At 48.1% G+C, this 17,908-nt stretch overlaps 1 protein-coding gene across 5 annotated transcripts in view; it reads left to right on the top strand.

Annotated features, from left to right (window-relative positions):
* Iqsec1 (IQ motif and Sec7 domain ArfGEF 1) overlaps positions 1–17,908 on the top strand; it is a 327,627-nt gene that overhangs the window by 95,981 nt on the left and 213,738 nt on the right. For all 5 annotated transcript variants that reach the window (XM_075983491.1, XM_075983498.1, XM_075983499.1 and 2 more), the window contains exon 2: positions 16,894–16,923. In XM_075983491.1, the coding sequence (XP_075839606.1) occupies positions 16,894–16,923 (30 nt within the window). The remainder of the gene's footprint in view (positions 1–16,893; positions 16,924–17,908) is intronic.

Raw genomic sequence — 17,908 nt, forward strand, 5'->3', positions numbered from 1 at the left:
CGACTTTGACCACTAGGGTACATGAACATTTGGTGTCTGGAAAACTTGGCTTAGATGTGGGCTAGGTCACTAACTGGAGGAGGCCCATCCTTGGAGCTGAGTAAGCCTCCCTTTCCACACTGTACAGCTTGTCAGGGACTCCATTGAGCCCGGGGCAGCTCACACCTCTGAAAGCTCCTGGCCAGGGCTAGTGCAGTGCTACTTTCATTCCCATCAAGGAGCAAGGAAGGGTGGAGAATAGAGGATGAGCTTGCTCCCCTGGTGAATGATTCATGAGCATAGGCAGCTGCTTAAAGACACATTAAGGACAAAATTGGAATAATCTTGTGGAAAAAATAAAACCTCCCCAAATAAGTCCCAGTTCCCAGAAATGCATTGGCTGTGTGAACTTAGCCCCGAGAAGCAGTTTTACCTGGGGTGCCACTCTCCATACTTGGGGAGGAGCCCTAGTGGCTGCCTGGTGCTCAGGGCTGGGCTTCTGGTTAAAGAAGCTGCGGGAACCTTAGAGGGGTTGTGGCCATCCTCTGTGCCTGTGGGGCAGCCAGGGACAAAGCACGGCCCTCTGCCAGGAGTGAGAGGAGACCTGCTAAGCAGTGTGGAACAGCCCAGGAGATATACAAGGCAGAACTGAGTAATGGTGGGAGACACTGACTCCACTGCAGGGTACCAACAAGAGGCTGCTACCACCTTGGGGCAGGAGCCCTGCTGCAGATCTGCCCTGAAAAGCAATGGAGGGAAACATACCCAGAGAACCGGACAGAGAGTTGGCATTGAAGAGGAATCCCATCAGAAGTTGCAGATGTATCTCCTTGGAGAATGGATTGCGGGTAGGCCAGCATGCTACCCAGCAGCTAGGATACTCGGACATAGAACGTTTGCTCTAAGACACCTCTGTTTTCCTGAGCCCTCAGGTAACCTCTTCCTCTTGGGATACATTTCCCCACATAGATTCCCTACTGATTGTAGGATTACAGCCTTTGTCGTAGGATGTAACAACCATTGTTGGAAATAAAATTAAAAAAAGAACTCAAGAGATCAGTGAAAATGAAACAGTTTTTAATAAACATCTGCAGAAAGGATGCAACTTAAAGAGAAACAAAAATAGCTGGTATACCCTGATTGTGAGCAATTCCTGTCCTCTTCTCTTATAGGCCCAGACTTGCTCAAACTCCCCATCTTATTGGTTTAGGAGACAGCCTTATCTAATGAGTATCCCAGGACTTGAAAGAGTTTCCTTTTCTGATCAGACTGCCTATAACTCTCCAGCTCTCAGAGTTCTGAGACAAGCAGCTGCCTGCTAAGGGAGAGATGGGCCTAGCACCTCTTGCTATCTGTCACTGATGAAGAACGCTAAGCATACTTCATATTGAAAACGGACTGTGACTACTTACGTCTTATCCCATGAGGTGGCTGTCTCACGCAGGTAATAATCTCTCTGGTAGTGGACATCATCAGGTTGTTCTTTCATCCATTCTCATTCTTTGTGCTTTTGTAATAGTGTTCAGTGGGGTGCCTCCATATGTCATTTGGTCCAACTCATCTCTGGAGAGCTTTTGACACCCAGGTGATAAGAGGTCAGGAGGTCACAGGAAGCTCTCTGAGGAGGCATCTTATGAGTGGAGGCTTGAAAGAGCAGCAGGCACTAGCTGCCTTCCAGAAGAGTGGAGAATGTCCTAGGAAAGTTAACTCTGGCATTGCCCAGGGCCATCCTACAGTGTAGAGAGGTGGGACCTAGGTATGCCCTCAAAGAAGCCGGGCACATCTCAGTGGGGACATGAGAAAGCAAAGATCCAGAGAAAGCTAGAATGGCAATGTGTCTCCAGCCTGGTCTTCCTGGCTGTGGTGGAGATGCAGCAGACAGGGAACTGGAGGGGTAGAGCAGAAGTCTGTTTTGAGGCTTGAGACTGGGGGATAAATTCGTATGGGGGAACTGTGACATGTGGATCTCCTGGTGGGAACTGTGGAGTCAGTGCTGGAGTTGGCTAAAGGCTACGTGAATGGTCCTGTGGTGAACAATCCCAGAGAGCAGGGCTGCCCATCAGTGACTGTGGTGACCTGACAAGTGCCTCCTCCTGTTCATTGGCGATGAACAGAACTGTGCGCCGAACATTGTATCTAGCCCCAAGGTCAATGTAGAAATCTAATTTCAAAGCAAAGTATTGGGAGGCTTGGATGCAGGGAGTGGGGCAGGGGCTGGGGCAGAGCTCTGATGTGTGGACTAGTGTCTTTGTAAAAGAAACCATCACAGAGAGCCCTGGTGCCTTTGGTCATGCAAGGGCTGAGGTAGAAGGCACCACCTCCGTCTGTGAACCAGAAAGCAGGCTTTTGACACACACTGGATCTGCTGACCACTTGATTCAGCCTTGCAGCTTTCAGAACTAGGTACAGAGAGTCACCCTCGTTTGTAAGCCATCCAGCTTACAGTATCGTGTTAGAGAGCACAAATGGACAGACACACACAGTGAGCCAGTAGCCTAGAGAAGGTCCTCGCCCCTCCTTTTAGGAGGAATGTTGGAGATTTTTGTGGGCAGGCTTTAATCTACACTGGTTTCAGAGCCTTCCTGAGAACAACCAGATTCTGCAGCTGGAGGGCACATTTAAGGAAAAAGACTTGCCCAAGGTCATACTGGATGGGGGTTGGACTAGAGCCCAAGCTCTGGACTGCTGCCCAGGAGCCCTTGGCCCATGGCACATAATGATGCTAATAATAGCTGATTGGACACATGCTATATTCAGGCAGCTTGTACTCATCTAATGAAGTAAGGGTGAGTTTTACAAATGAAGAAATGGAGGTACAGAGAGGTTAAGTAACTTATGTAGAGTCACCGAGCTGCTAAAGTAGTCAGGCCAGAATTTAAAGCCATTGGTTATTGTGGGCAGCTCCTGAGGCCTATGGGTAGCTGAGAACAAGTACACGTTCAAATAGAGATCACATTGGGTAGTGAGGGAAGGGGTAGGAAGTTTGAGCATGAGAAGGGGCGTTCCCCCAACTCAGGTCTACTTCTCTTGCTGAGAAGGGTCACTGGAAACCTGAAGACCTAAAGACATCCTGTGAATGTGGTCAGGAAGGATTCAGGAGGAAGGAATGGAAAGAGCAAAGGGCCTTGAGACAAGAGTGGCCCAGAATTTAAGGGAGGTAGGCAGCCCAAGGTAAGGTTGAGGGGGTCATAGATAAACCCAGGTCCTGTTTAGGTTACAAGTACATGAGGGGCAGCCATGAGGTTGCTAAGGAAAGGAGAGCCAGAATGAGTCATCACCTGTGAGTGCAGAGCAGCTATGGGAGACAGTGGAGTTATTAGAGGGGTCGGGGGACAGTAGAGTGTGGGAGGGCTGAATGTGTGGCTGTGCAGGGAAAGTGATGTTAGCTTATGGTGATAACACTAGCCTCTGCCTGGCCCATAGCACAAAGCCTTCCCGTGAGACTCCCCAGGACACCACACTGTACAGCCACAGTGTGTTGGTCATACATCTTGGTCCCTTGCCTGACTCTCAGAGCAGTGTATACAAAAGTTTAATTCAGGTGCTGTACTAACTAGTCCAGAACACCCAGGGCCCACTGGGAGTATGGGCTTCAGATCTGGAGATGAGAGAAGCCTGGTGTCTCCTGCACACATCACACATAGCACACTGACAGTAAGGGCCCAGGGTCATGGGCACTTAGTATGTGCTTGGACACAGGGTGTGTACCATCCCCTCTGCCCCTCCTAGACATCGAACAGGTGAGATGCAAAGTATTTGGGGAGCCATGCAGGTGACCATTCAACTAAGCGTATGTACCAATAGACATGTCCTTGTCCTCGTTTGTCTATAGACACTGAGCAGAGGCAGCTTCCTCTGAGGACCCACAGGATATTTGGTCTGAGATCCTGTGTTCTAGGGCTGCCATACTTCATTTGCACCCAGAGAGATCCTTATGTACTAGCATAGCAGCTGCCCAAAGTTCTACATTAGGAGGGCTGTGGAGCTGGAAAGTCTACATTTTTGTGAGTTCCCCAGGTGATGCTACTGTTGCTGTTTCCCAGATCACACTAAGAAGCATCTGCCTACAACTGGACTGGGACTAAACAAGCATGGGATCAAACTGGACCCTCTGAATGTGGCTGGCAATTGGGGCAGACTAAGAAGCCAATGATGATGGCACTGGGATTTGTCTCTACTGCATGTACTGGCTTTTTGGGAACCTGTTCTATTTGGATGGAGTGGGGAGGGCCTTGGACTTCCCACAGGGCAGGGTAACCTGCCCTCTCTTAGGACTGGAGGGGGAGGGGGCAGGGTGAGTGGGGGAACAGGAGGGAAATGGGAGGAGGGGAAGAAGTGGAAATTTTGAATGATATTATTTATAAAGCAATAAAAAAAAAGCATTGGCCTAGACCAACCTCAAGGGTGATAATTGGAGAAACCAAGGTTCCAAGTAATAGGACCCACTCAAAGTCCAAACCTATTGACGTTTAGACCCCAGTGATCAAGAACAAGCTTGAACAAGGCTTCTGGAGTTTTCCAAGGCCCTCTGTTGTCAGAGACAAGACAAATTTACCCTTTCAGGAGCCATCTTTCCCAGAAGCCCAAGGCCCCTCTGTCAAGCAGGATAAGGCTACTCTAAGCTAGGTCTCAGTGGCAGGTATTAGAGCTGAGTCAGGCCCTGGGGTGCCTCCCTCTGGGACATTAACAACTGCTGGTGCCCTGTGGTGGTAAGGGGCTGAGCTCAGGTAGGTCTGCTTCTAAGCAAGGTCTTGTCCAGCCTGTGGAGGGGACATAGGCTGGGCCACTCAGTGTGGACACGGCACACTAAACACTGTCAACCATGTGGCCATCTCAAGGGAGCACTGAGTTGGGTTTCAAGGTGACTGACTGATCCAGGACTGAAAGGGAAGGGCCTTGGAAGTTTTCCAAGGTTTCTTAATACCAGTGACACCTTGAAGAACTAAAAGCAAAGTAAAGAGCTAGAGAGAGGTCCCAGTGCAGGCAGTTTGCAGGCCCCGGGTCTTTCAGAGCCATCCTGTGAAGTCACCTACTGCAAGAACTCAGATGCAGGGTTCTTCCCAGGGTTTGCCTGCAAGCTCGAGGAAGGGACTTGCTCTCAAATTAGTGTGCACAGGGGACACAATGTCACTGCCATGTCCTCTATAGTATCACCTGCTCTGAGTAGACTGCCTGGGTTTGGGGTCCTGTGACATCACCTCCTGACCATGCTACTTCAAGCACAAAGGGGACAGTGGCAGTCCCACCTCTCAGAATGACCCTGTGTAGGGGAAATGAGGCAAGTGGCTTAGACACTTTGGGGACATTAGCAGCTTTGAGTCAGGTCTATCACCACAGCTTTGTTCTACTCTTTGGCTATACTTTCTTTTTTTTTAATTTATTTATTTATTAAAGATTTCTGTCTCTTCCCCGCCACCACCTCCCATTTCCCTCCCCCTCCCCCAATCAAGTCCCCCTCCCTCATCAGCCCAAAGAGCGATCAGGGTTCCCTGCCCTGTGGGAAGTCCAGGGACCACCCACCTCCATCCAGGTCTAGTAAGGTGAGCATCCAAACTGCCTAGGCTCCCACAAAGCCAGCAAGGTCTAAATCAGGAGCAGAAGGAGAGAGAGCACAAGCAAGGAACTCAGGACCGCGAGGGGTGCACCCACACACTGAGACAATGGGGATGTTCTATCGGGAACTCACCAAGGCCAGCTGGCCTGGGTCTGAAAAAGCCTGGGATCAAACCGGACTCGCTGAACATAGCGGACAATGAGGACTACTGAGAACTCAAGAACAATGGCAATGGGTTTTTGATCCTACTACACGTACTGGCTTTGGCTATACTTTTGTTCACTCTAGGTAGCAGATGTTATCCTTCAGAGAACTGCTTTTACCATGTCACCCTTGCTCAGGAACCTGCTTCGACTTCCTGTTGCTTGTGCACACCAAGTCCCCCATACCTTTCTTTCCCAACTTTCTTTGATCTAGGTTGGCATATACAGCATGGCCGTTCTTACCCCTTTCCTTCATTTGATAACTGGTGAACAGACTCCCCTGTGTGCCAGCCCTGCTCTGGTACCTCCTGGCCACTATGGTACCTGTCCCCCAGCCCTTGATTTACCCTTTACCACAACTAGCTGGATGACGAGAGCCCACTGTCTTCAGAAAGTTTACCTAAGGTAGGAAGGAAGGAGGGAGAGAAGGAAGGGATGAATGAAGAAATCACTTTTGTATGAAGGGTTCTACCTACTCTATGCTGAGGTGTGTAGGACTGGCTCAGCCTAGTTGTTATACCTGGAGCTCAGACCAGGCTTCTGGAAAACTCTAGATAGTATAGTATGTTCCTGTTCTCCTGGTGGTAGTGACTTCTTGTGATTCTTCCAGGAGCCTCTTAGACTGTACCCTAATCCCGAGACCCAGGGCACTTCCTCTGCCTGGGCCCTTCCAGGAGCTTCACACAGGGAACTTTTAAGGCAGCTGTTATGGTTTGGAACTTGCATGTACCCCTCAAAAGCCTATGTGTTATAAACTCGGTCCCTAGCTTGTGACACTAATGGAAGGTAGTTGAATCTTTAAGAGATGGAGCCTAGTGGACGGAAGTGGTGTTTCTATGGTGTGCTCTTAGTTCCTGGCCTCTATAGGATGTTTTTTTTGTGTGTGGTTTTTTTTTTTTTTTACTGTGTGTTTCCACTGCGGTATGCTGAGCTGTCACAGGCCAAAGCAGCAGGGCTTAGCAACCAGGGCTGAACCCTCTGAAACTGAACTATGGCATCACAAAGCCTTCTAACCATCAGCCCAGGAGGAGGTGAGGCAGGAGAAGTACAAGTGCTGTAGTCCCTTCTTCAAGTCACACGGGCTTCTTACAGGGTCTCAAACTGGCCACCTCAGCCTTCACAGCAGGACTGCCCTCACCATTAGGGCTCATGTGACCTGGACGAGCCTATTCTTCCTCAGTTCCACTGACTCAGTAAAGTTTTTTTAAGCACCCAGAACCCCTGGGGAAGTCAGTACTCTGCTGGACTCTAGAGGCCAGCAGCCCAGCTGATGTCTAATGTTATGTGATAAACACCAAGAGGGAAGGCTCTGCCCAACCAAGATGACGATGTCGAAGAAGAGACAGAAAGGTTTGCTGGAGAGGGTCCGGTGCCTCGACAGGGTGTGGACTCCAGGAACTCAATGGGGACAGGTGGGGAGTGTGACAGGACAGAGTCTGAGTCCATGAATATATGCTCATGGAAGGAACTGGGAGCCTGAATGACCGCAACATTTGTGGCCTGGTGAAGAACCAGACCTTGTAACCCCAAACCCACAGATGTGACAAAGGTCACTTTCAAAGCAGAACCAGCCTGGTGACCACACAGCTTTCTGCTTCCCGGGAGGCTGGTGTGAGGACAGACTGAGCACAGAGCCGTTAGCTGTACCTCTGCTAGGGACTGCTTTGGCAGTGCCTGTTAGGTTTTATATCCCTTGATCTTGCCTCCACTCCCTGCTGTGACTTTAAGCAAGTCCTACCACTGAGCACCTCTCTGTCTCTCGTCAGACATACACCTTTGAATGCAAAAGGGTGAGAGAGATGACTGTACTTTTCCCTTCTTGCAATATGGAAGAAGAAGGGACTCCAGGACCGTGGGAATTAGAACTCCCTTGGAAAGGACTGTCGCCCTGGCTCTAGAACAGTGATTCTCGGCCTTCCTAATGCTATGATCCTTTAATACAGTGCTTTGCACTGTGGTGACCCCCCAACCACAATTGTTTAGTTGATACATCATAACTGTAATTTTGCTACTGTTGTGAATTGTCATGTAAATATCTGATATGCAGGATATTTGACATGTGACCCCTGTGAAAGAGTTGTTTGACCCCCCCAAAGGAGTCACAGCCCACAGGTTGAGAACCTCTGCCTTAAAACCAAGCCATGTTTGGTGTCTGGGTGAAGGGCACCATGCAGTGTGTCCCTCAGGGGTGGCTATGCCTGTCACACAGTGACTGAGGATTCTGTCCCTAGGGACTGCCTACATGGTTTCTCTCTGTCAAATATCAGAATAAAAGACATGGTGGCAATCAGGGCTAAAGACAGAACAGGAACCCAGGAATGATCTTAAGTCTCCTCTTTAGCTGTCTCTGGAACCTGCTTAATGAGAAAAACAAACTTGTGAAGACAGATGATTTTTAGAAAGGTAGGACATACGAGAATTCAGTCCATACATCCTGTTTTCAGGCAGAGGCCTCACACACAGGGCCTTGTTTGGTGTATGAATCACTGAGAGTGTCCTCTAGTCACTGACTACCCGTGGCAGGATTATCAGTGAGGCTTTGAGTTCCAGAAACTTCTTTTACCTAAGGCATTTTTTTTTCAGGCACCAGTATGAGCTCTGCTCAGAATTAATGACCTTCCCTGCCTGAAACGGAACACTGGTCGGGCTCCGGGTGGTGGTAGGGGCAGGCTGTGTCCAACATACAGCCTAGGCAATGAGGAGAAACTAGCCCGGCCTTCAGTCTCATGTCTGTTCCACACAGTGAGGTTGCAGTCAGTGAGGAGCCACAGCCAGTGAGAAGAGACTGGCTCAGTAACAAAAGCCTTCTCTTTATACTAAGGTGTAGGGGATGGAACTCAGGGCTTTGCATGTTCTAAGCACATTACCTTCTGCTGAACAGGTCCTCAGCCCAAGCTCTGCGATAACCACATATGTTTCAAGATAGATGGTTGAGCCACAAACCAGAGTCTAACTCTTGATGAGATATGCAGATACCACCTCCAGGTCCCCCGTGTCACAAGAAAGGGTAGGATACAGAAGCTACATACTCTTCCTGCCAGTTCAGTCACTTCAGAGTAAGTGACTTCAGCACACCCTGATATGGGTTCCCATTCCTCCTTGTGCCTGTCATCTCACAGGAAGCACCCACCACAAGACTGGGTTTGGAGTCACGGCCTAAGGGTGTAGGGAGCTGTTCTTCCCCATAGGGCCTTCCCCCTAGGGAAAAGCAAGGCAAGAGTCACTGTGGCTGTGCAAGCCAGCTTTCTATCACTATGAAGAAATAGCTGACATAACTAATGTCCATCTGTGGCCTGAGCCTGTGGTGTCCCTTAGGAGCAAACCAGTTCTTGCAGCTGTGATGTCAGGGAGGAGCTGTGGCAATGGAAAGACAAGATAAATGTGGTATAGCCCAAATGCTGACATCTTTTTGTTGCTCGATTGTTTCTGCCTTTTCTTACAGCTGCTGTCACAGACTTCCACATGAGACTTGGGAAGCACATAGTCCCTGTTCTTTTCCTTGCCTGCTGTGTGGCCTGGGGCAAGTCACTGAACCTAACGGAGAGGATAACTGTGAGAGCCTCCTGATGTGTGTTGGTGGATGTTGGCATAAGGATAGACTGTAGATTTGAAACTATGGCTGCAACAGGAGAGCATGAATGAAGTGAGGATACAGAAGGAATGAGTAGCAGATATGGTGTAGCTGGGGGTCTTGCCACTGCGCGCATGCACACACACACACACACACACACGACACACACATGGATTCACATAATAACTTCCTCGCACATATTTATGCAAAAGTACAGACATGAACCCACTCACTCAGCCATATAAAGATAGTTGCCTAGAGCAGCAAGGTGGGGACAAGTTTGTGCTTCCTGCTGGGTCTATAACCAGTGGACCAGAGAGGGGAGTGGGGCGGGCAGAAGCACAGTGCTAGGAGCTGAGTGAGTGTGTAGCCCTGATGGTACTGACCCTGATGGAACCAGAAGGCAGTGTGAGGATGGGCTGCCAGAGGCCTCTTCTGGAAGCTTGTTAGAATGCACACCCGGTCCATCCAGGATCTCTAGAATCAAGTCTAATCTCTGGATGATGACTGGGCAGTGCTGACCTAGATGTTGTCTACGTATGGCCAGGCCTGGTGGGGGCTGCTGTCATGGATTTAGTTCAGACTCTTGGGGATGTAGCATGGTGGTGCCTGTGAACATCCAGCTGCTCCATTTGAGCTGTACTTCTGAGCCCACTAGCTGAGGCCATTGTTAGAGACAGGGACTAGACTGTCACTAGACTGTCAGACATGGAGATATTCTCTACATAGTCTTTGTGGTTAGAAAGTGGGTGCATCTACAAATGAGCACATCATATACTGTTGTATGGAGGCCACTTGTTTGTTCCCGGCTGCCCAGAACCGAAATAGTCCACAGAAACTGTATTAATTTCAAAGCTGCTTGACTATTATGAATATTTTTTAGCTCACTCTTATCTCTTAAATTAACCCATTTTTATTATTTTACGTTTTGCCATGAGGTTCATGGCCAACTGGCAAGGTTCTCCCTAGTGATTTGTGTCTTTTTTTTTTTTTTGTGGCTTTATGGCATCTCTTTCTCCCAGCATTCAGTTTAGTCCCCCATCCCCACCCCTGCACCTAGCTATATTCTACCCTATCATAGGCCAAGGCAGATTCTTTATTCATTAACCAACAAAAGCAACACATATACAGAAGGACCTCCCATACCAATATACAACATCATTTCCCCTCTCTAAGTCGCAAACTGAGACCGACACACTGAGGCACAGTTCCTCCCAAGTTCACTTTGGAGAACCAATGAGTTTATTTGGCTTTCTTACAGAGCATGGGTTACTTAGAGGATCGTGGGTGCTCCCACTCCAAGAAAGGCCACATTGGAAAGTCTTTACCAAGCAGGGGTGATTACTTTCCCATTGTAGATTGAGCCCTATTCCCTTATTCCCCATTTTTTATATTCTAGGCTCTCTCTGAGTCCCTGAGGCCACATACAATTTGGGTAGAACTGCACACAACTGGCTGGCAGGGGGCGAGGAGTAGCTTACTATTCAGGTGACCCTTCCCACATCCCTTCTCAGAGAGAATGTCCGCAAACCCAGCCGCAATGATCTTTAACAAGTAGGCCCTAATGATCTGATGAAGATGGTGGCGGTTTGGCTCAGAGGATAATCCTGTACAATAGCAAGAAAAGGTGGCCACTGCCCTATGATGTTGCTGCTGCAAATGTTCTGAAGCATTCCACAGTGAACCCACACAGAACATCGTGACAAGTAAGACAGACCTTGCTTGCCCTCTCTAAGCAGAAGACAGCAAACAGACAACCAGGGCAGCTTGCTTCAGGTCATGATGTGTCCCTGTAAAGATAGGTGGGGGCAATGAGGTGGGAGTCATGGCTATTGAGAGGACGATATACAGGGAGGTCTTCTAGGAGGCGGTATCTGAAGTGTAGTGTGAAAGATGGGAGGGAAGCATTTAATTCAGGAGCCAGGAACAGCTCCCAGGCAGTGGGGACAGCAAATTTTAAGGTGCTGAAGCTGGGGTGTCTGGCAGTGGGCAGGGAACATGGAGTGGAATGTGTGTGGCTAAAGCAGGCAGCTAAATGTATATAGGACCCCTAAGAAGCTGGGAAAGAAAAAAGACAGGTCTGGATCTCCTGGCTATGGGCATCGGGTGTATAACTTGGATTGAATACTCAGGGCAAAGTGCTCCAGAGTGGATGGAGAGGGGCCTGCCTTGGTCTGGGAGCTTGAGGATCTCCAGGTCAAGGTGACAGGAATGTTGCTTTAATTCACATCAAGTGAATGAGGCTGGCACAGAACATTGTCAGCTGTGTCACTTCAGCTACAGCAAAAGATGCCTAGGAAAGCTGGTGTACCATAGACTTGAAGAGTGTAGCAATAATGACCTCATGTGGCAGATTGCACTTGATTTTTACTTGTTTTTCTTAGGCTTTTCTGCTTGTCATCATACAAGACTGGTGGTGGCTTCCTTCAGACTTGAATTTATACTAATCCTGGCACTTCACTGCAAATGACAGAATCCCTTCTTGCCTAGGGAGATTTATTTGTGGGTGTTAGTACTGAGATGCCAGTACTCAGGACCAAGTTTGGATCTCCCATAGCAGAGAGCAGCCCAGCCTGAACAATTTACCCACCCGGCTGTTGCCATGGAATCCCACAGTCTGTGACGCACAAACGTGGACCCTGGTGTCAGCTGCTGTGTGAGAAACAGACATTTCTATCCCCCGCCACTCAGAGTCTCTTTCTGTGCTACTCTGCATTGCTCATGTTGACCCTCTTGTTTGGGTAGGCATTTATTCAGAATGGCAGAGCCCCCCTGCAGACCCTAGCTGTCTTGGTGATGAAGATTTCAATGTGTAGAGCCCAGAAGGACTTGGCATGCCAGTGCACACCAGCCTGAGCAGTCCTTTGCCAGTACCTGCCCTTATTTGCTTGCTGAAGCCCTTGGCTACCTGTGTAGCAGGTGAAGCATGGAGACAGACTGACTCACCTTCTCTTCCACCATGTCCTTGTCCTTCCCCTTTCAAATTATTGCTCTTCTGGATTCTCTAACAACACAAACTACAGCATCTGAGACCTCAGCACCTGCACAGCGACTGGATCTTCTTGGCTTTGAAGACCTGTCGGCAAGTGTAAGAGTGTCCCTATGATCTCGTACCTGTCCCCCTCAGTTTAGAAAGCCCATCCTATTCTGAGTGCTCATCTTCCTTGAAAGGAACCAGAGGGTTCGAGAACACTTTTGATCCTCTGCTGCCTCTTCCTATGCTCACTGATGACAGAGCCATAGTCAAGAGTATGCATACCATGTGCCCCAAGGCGCAACATATAGATTTATGCCTATGCAGCCATCAAACACATGCATCCATGCACAGGAATTAGCATACAGATATACCAACATGTGCATATTTATGCAAAATGAATACCTATACCCATACCCACACAGGCACACCTGCCTACCCCAATCTCACATATTAATCTCCCTGTGTATAGATGCATGCCCCTATGGGTACATTTGTGTGCACACCTGCACATAAATCATGGATACCTTATCGTCTCAGGAATTCTACAGCATTCTGCTTCTTGTTTCCAAGTTGGCTGCTTCTGCTCTTGAACCAGCAATGCAACTTGATAGCGTTCAGGGCATCCTGTGAATGTGAGATGAGGTACAAACTGTTTTGCCACAGCTTCCCACCACAAACATTCCTTGACTTGCTCCATACCAGGTCCATGTGTGACTCAGCTCTTCAAATGCTGCGGCTGTTCCAAAAGTCTCCAATATTCTTATAAGCGTCATGGTCAGCCTCAGAGCATCTACAAAGCAGCCTCATGTCTGGGACACCATATAGTCTTCATTTTACAGACAGGAGGCAAAAAAAAAATGTAACCTTGTTGGTAAATGCCTGCTGACTCCATGTTTGTTGAATTGCACCCACAGTTGGAGATACCCTAAAAGCAGTGGCAAAGAGTTCACACAAAAGACTTCCCTATGGAGATCAGACTGGTTGCGATTTCAAAGAGAGTGGCCAGTTGCCCTGGCAGCCATGAGAAACAATCACAGGGGGATTCACAAACACTAAGGGGGGTCAGGTTATGGAGGTGTTCTGGCTTGCTTTCTGCTTCTATGATAAAGCACTCTGATCAAAAGCACCTTGCGGGAGGAGAAAGTTTATTTTAGCTTACAGCTCCCTGGTCACAATCCATCATCAAGGGATGTCAGCAAGAGCTGAAGCAGAAACTACAAAAGAATACTGCTTACTGACTCACTCACTGGCTCACACTTGGCTAGTTTTCTTATATAGTCCAGATCCACCTGCCTAGGGAAGGGCCTTCCTGCAATGGACTGGGACCTCCTACATCATTCATCAATCAAGACATTTCCTCTCAGACTTGGCCATAGGCTCAGGCCAGTCTGACCTGAGCAGTTCATCAACTGAGATTTCTTCTTTCCAGTTGACTCTAGGTAGCCTCAAACTGACAATAAAAACTAAGAAGCACACAGATCCAGACATGTTGACAGTCAAGATTAGCCACCACAGAAGGACATATGGAATTGCTAGGAGTCAGAATTAATTTCTATGCGTGGCAACATCTAGGACTTCTCAGTGTTTCAGCAACAACCTAAACTACTTGGTCCCTCCCTGGAGGGACCTCCCCAGAGGCTCACAGGACAGGCATGGCTTTGTAAAACAGTACAACCTAGAAGGAGGTTAGGATTGAGATGTATGCCTGCACACACATGTGTATATGAGACACACTTGTTTTCATTCTTGCTCTGCTCTCCTCTAGCGTCCCTGCATACTTTCTCTTCTCTCCTAGCTGAGATCAAATGACAAAGTAAAACACAAGAATTCTTGGTCTCTGCTCCTGAGGATTTCCTTTCCTGTAGCTGTCTCTAGCTTGTCTTCAGGCTGAAAGTGGCTTCATGGAATCATCAGCTCCCGGGTACTCACTGGGACCTTATCTGTAGCCCTCTGAGTCCAGAAGACCATTTGGGCCTTTTGGCTATTCCCACATCCCATGATCACCCCCCTGCCTGTGCAGAGCAGTGTGACCCTTGCTTCATGCTCTGATACCTGCACTGAATTGCTACATAGGGAGCCTAATGCCTTTTCAACAGTTCTTATGCACCTGGAACATTTATTGCTGGGAACCTCAGTTGTTCTTCCTATCTAAGGTTGTGTTTTCTGTGGTTCAGTTAGCTATGCTCAATCATAATATAAAAATATTAAATGAAAATCCCAGAAAAAAATCATGCTGTTTATTAACAAAAAACTCCTCGTCCTTTCAGATATTTATTTTTATTTGTGTGGAGGGGAGGGTGCCACATGAAGAGGTACCCACATAGTCTAGAAGAGGACATTGATCCCCTGAAGTTGGAGTTATAGGAGTTTATGTACCACTTGGTATGGGTGCTGTGAACTGGACTGGGTTCCTCTGGAAGAGTAGCAAGTGCTTTTACTCATTGAGCCTCTCTTCAGCCCTCATGCTGTTTGTAACATCACACTAATCAGTGTGGTAAAGCTTATGCCCTTCTGTTCCATCTTTCCTAGGACATGTCTAGTGTATCCATGCTGTATATGTTACCCTTGTTAGTCATTCATTGGCTGTCCCGGTCACCAGTTCTATGGCAATATCACAGTGCTTGTACTCAAGTGACCCTCATTTCATTAACAGTGATTCCAAAACATGAGAGTAGAGATGATGGCAACTGAGATGCACCAGGGAACAGCTGTTAAGTGCTTGCTCTCAGTGCAGAGGTGAAAAGTTCCTGACCTACTAAGGAAGATTGTAGCTGAGTGTGGTAGGAATGAATCATCTGTCTGCAGTCATGGAAAGGAAAAAAAGAAATCAGCTTGTTTGCTGTCATACTTCAAACTTCAGAATTTATGGCCACGGTGCCTGAGTGGTTCGTAAAGATGAAAAAGGCACTAAATTACAGCAAGTATTAGAGTTTTCATCCCCATGACAAATGTCTAAAGCCAATAGTTTAAAGGAAGGGAAGTTTATTCTGGCTCATGGTTGCAGAGGGTTCCATCCATGGCAAGCTGGCTGCCTTGTGCTGGACTGTGGTGAGGTGAATCATCATGGCTGAAGGGTATGGAGGAGCAAAGCTGCTCACATTATGATGGCCAGGAAGCCAAGAGGAGTACCGGAGTACCAGACCAGGGCCAGGGCCCACACACACTCTTCAAAAACACAGCCCTAACAACCCACTTCCTCCAACCAGACCCCACCTTCTGCAGCCACAGCACCTTCCAAATTTGAATCCATCAAATTTGATCAAACCATGGATCAGGTCAGAACTTTCAGAATCTAATCACCTCTGGAGACAACCTCATAGACACCCTGGAGTGTGCTTTAGTAACCTGAGACACATTATATCAATCATTATATAGTCAAGATTAACCGTCACATAGGGGTTGGTACCAGCTGTGGTTTCAGCCATCTTCTTGGGCCTCAGTACAGATCCACCAAAGATAAAGGGGACAGTGTACCTGTTCTTCTTCTAATGGTTACTGGATAGTTCATGGAGGAGGCTGAGACTGGTCAGAAAGGCATGTTGCAGGGGAAGCTGTCTTGGTCTTGTGTGTGCTGAAGATATAGAGTAAAGATTCAAAGACAAAGAAAAATTTTAAATGATTTACAATGTGTTAAAAATATGTGCAGGCTAAAAGTTGAAGTTCTTAAAGTAAAAAACAAAAAAAAAAGGAAGAGAGTTTTTGGATGTGGTAGTACACACCTTTAATCCCAACACTTGGGAGGCAGAGGGTGATTGACCTCTGTGACTTCAATCCCAGTGCCTAGAAGGCACAGACAAACAGATCTCTGTGAGTTCAAGGTGTAGTAGCGCATACCTTTAATCCCAATGCCTGGGAGGCAAGCCACAGGCCTTAGGGAGGATAAGCTGTCTGATTTTGATTAAGTACCTTTTTATTTCTCTTTGCTTCCTGGTGATAAAATCCAGATTGGAGCATTCGGATATTAAATTCCTGAATATTTGCTATAGTGTTTTCTCCTTAACATGGGAAGCCCACCCAGGGCTTCAGTCATTAGCTGTATGGGATTTAATCCCAAATCACCTTCTTTGAGTGGAGAAAAAAGATATCTCTGTTGGCACCTTGTGCTTTTCATTCTGTGTGAAACTTGTACAGTAGAATCTGATGTCCACCTTTTTGACATCTAGTCTTATCTGTTCTGAGAAGTGGTTGTCATTGATTTCTGGGTTCTTGAAAGTAGAGGTGGCAATGGGAATCACTCTGGGGGCTCCTTCAGGGGACACAGGGAGGCCTCCAGCCCCTTCTTTACTCATTCATTTATCTAGCTTCTGGTTTGCTCCCTGTGCAGCATTTCTGAGCAACAAGATCATCTTCTGGGTTTGCCACCAACTCCCAAGATGACATGGGTCTGAGAAATAAAGAGAATGAAGCCACAAGTGTTCTGGGGGTCATGGCTTACGAGGTGGACTCATTTCAAATAGCCAAGTCGTTCTGGGGCTGGGCCTGCTAGCAGTCAGCTGTCTGGGAGTGGGACTTGGGAATAGCTGAGGAGCCTGTGGGTTCCTGCAGGTAGTGTCCTACAGGTCCCTTGAGTGGAGGGTGTGGTATCTAATGTGTGCTCTTTTCATTGCAGGTCTGAAGAAGAAAGCTCCCGCAGTATCAGGTATGTGTTTCATCTGCCTTTTCTGTGTGTCTGTCTCAGGAGTGGCCTTCAGAAGCCATGTGCTTTGATCTCTTCCCTGTGGGTTTCTCTGTCCCCCTGACCTCTGCTCTGGCCCTGACCTGCTATCTCAGGGGCCCCAGCATGTTGTGTAGGAGCATACACACTTGAGTTATGGTGCAGGCCTTTCCTGGTTTAGGGTAAGTTCTGGAATACCTGTATTGGTTGTTTATCCTTGATAAGGCTGCTAGTGTCCTATTGTGCTTAATCTGTGACTAGTTTGTACTGTTACTGCTGGGACTGGGTAGGGCACAATGTGACAAATCTCTAAGGTGTTTGGTGTGGGACAGACTCACCTCTTGACTGCCACATAGGTGCATCTCCATGGGGCAGGGAACACAGGGACATTCTGTCCCCTCCTGTCCCACCTAATGAGCATATAATGGACATGGCGTACTCTTTGCGTGGGAACAATGACTGGGCCAAAGGGAGGGACAAAGCTGAGCAGGAGCTCTGCATGTCAGTGCCTCTGCCTCTGTCAGGTTTTGGCACAGGAATCAGGGAAGCAAGAGGGTCATAGGGACCATCATAATAGGGAGGGAAAGGCAAAGAGGCAGCTTAAGAGCCTGTGGGCCATGAACTCTTTGGACCCCTAATAGACTTTTAGGTTTCTGGGTAATGGCTAAGATGGCTGGTGTATAGTTCTAGGTCCAGCTGGGTGGATCTGGGTGTCAGTGTTGAAGGATTCTCCAGGCACCCTGATGAAGGGGGATAGAAGGCAGAGTGACTGGCTCTCCTGCGCAGATGGCCAACAGATAGGAAGAGAGTCTGCATGGAATGAAAGACCTGATTCTAGAGCTCCTGAGCCATCTATTAGGAAGCAGAGGTACCCTGAGAAGGGCCAAAAGGAGAGTTCTAAAAGGGTTGCATGCAGCAGTGGATGGGTTATTTTGGGACAGACAGCACGATATCCAGGCTGGCACCAGAG

Source organism: Microtus pennsylvanicus, chromosome 8 (genome assembly GCF_037038515.1).
Source record: "Microtus pennsylvanicus isolate mMicPen1 chromosome 8, mMicPen1.hap1, whole genome shotgun sequence".
Lineage (NCBI taxonomy): Eukaryota > Metazoa > Chordata > Mammalia > Rodentia > Cricetidae > Microtus > Microtus pennsylvanicus.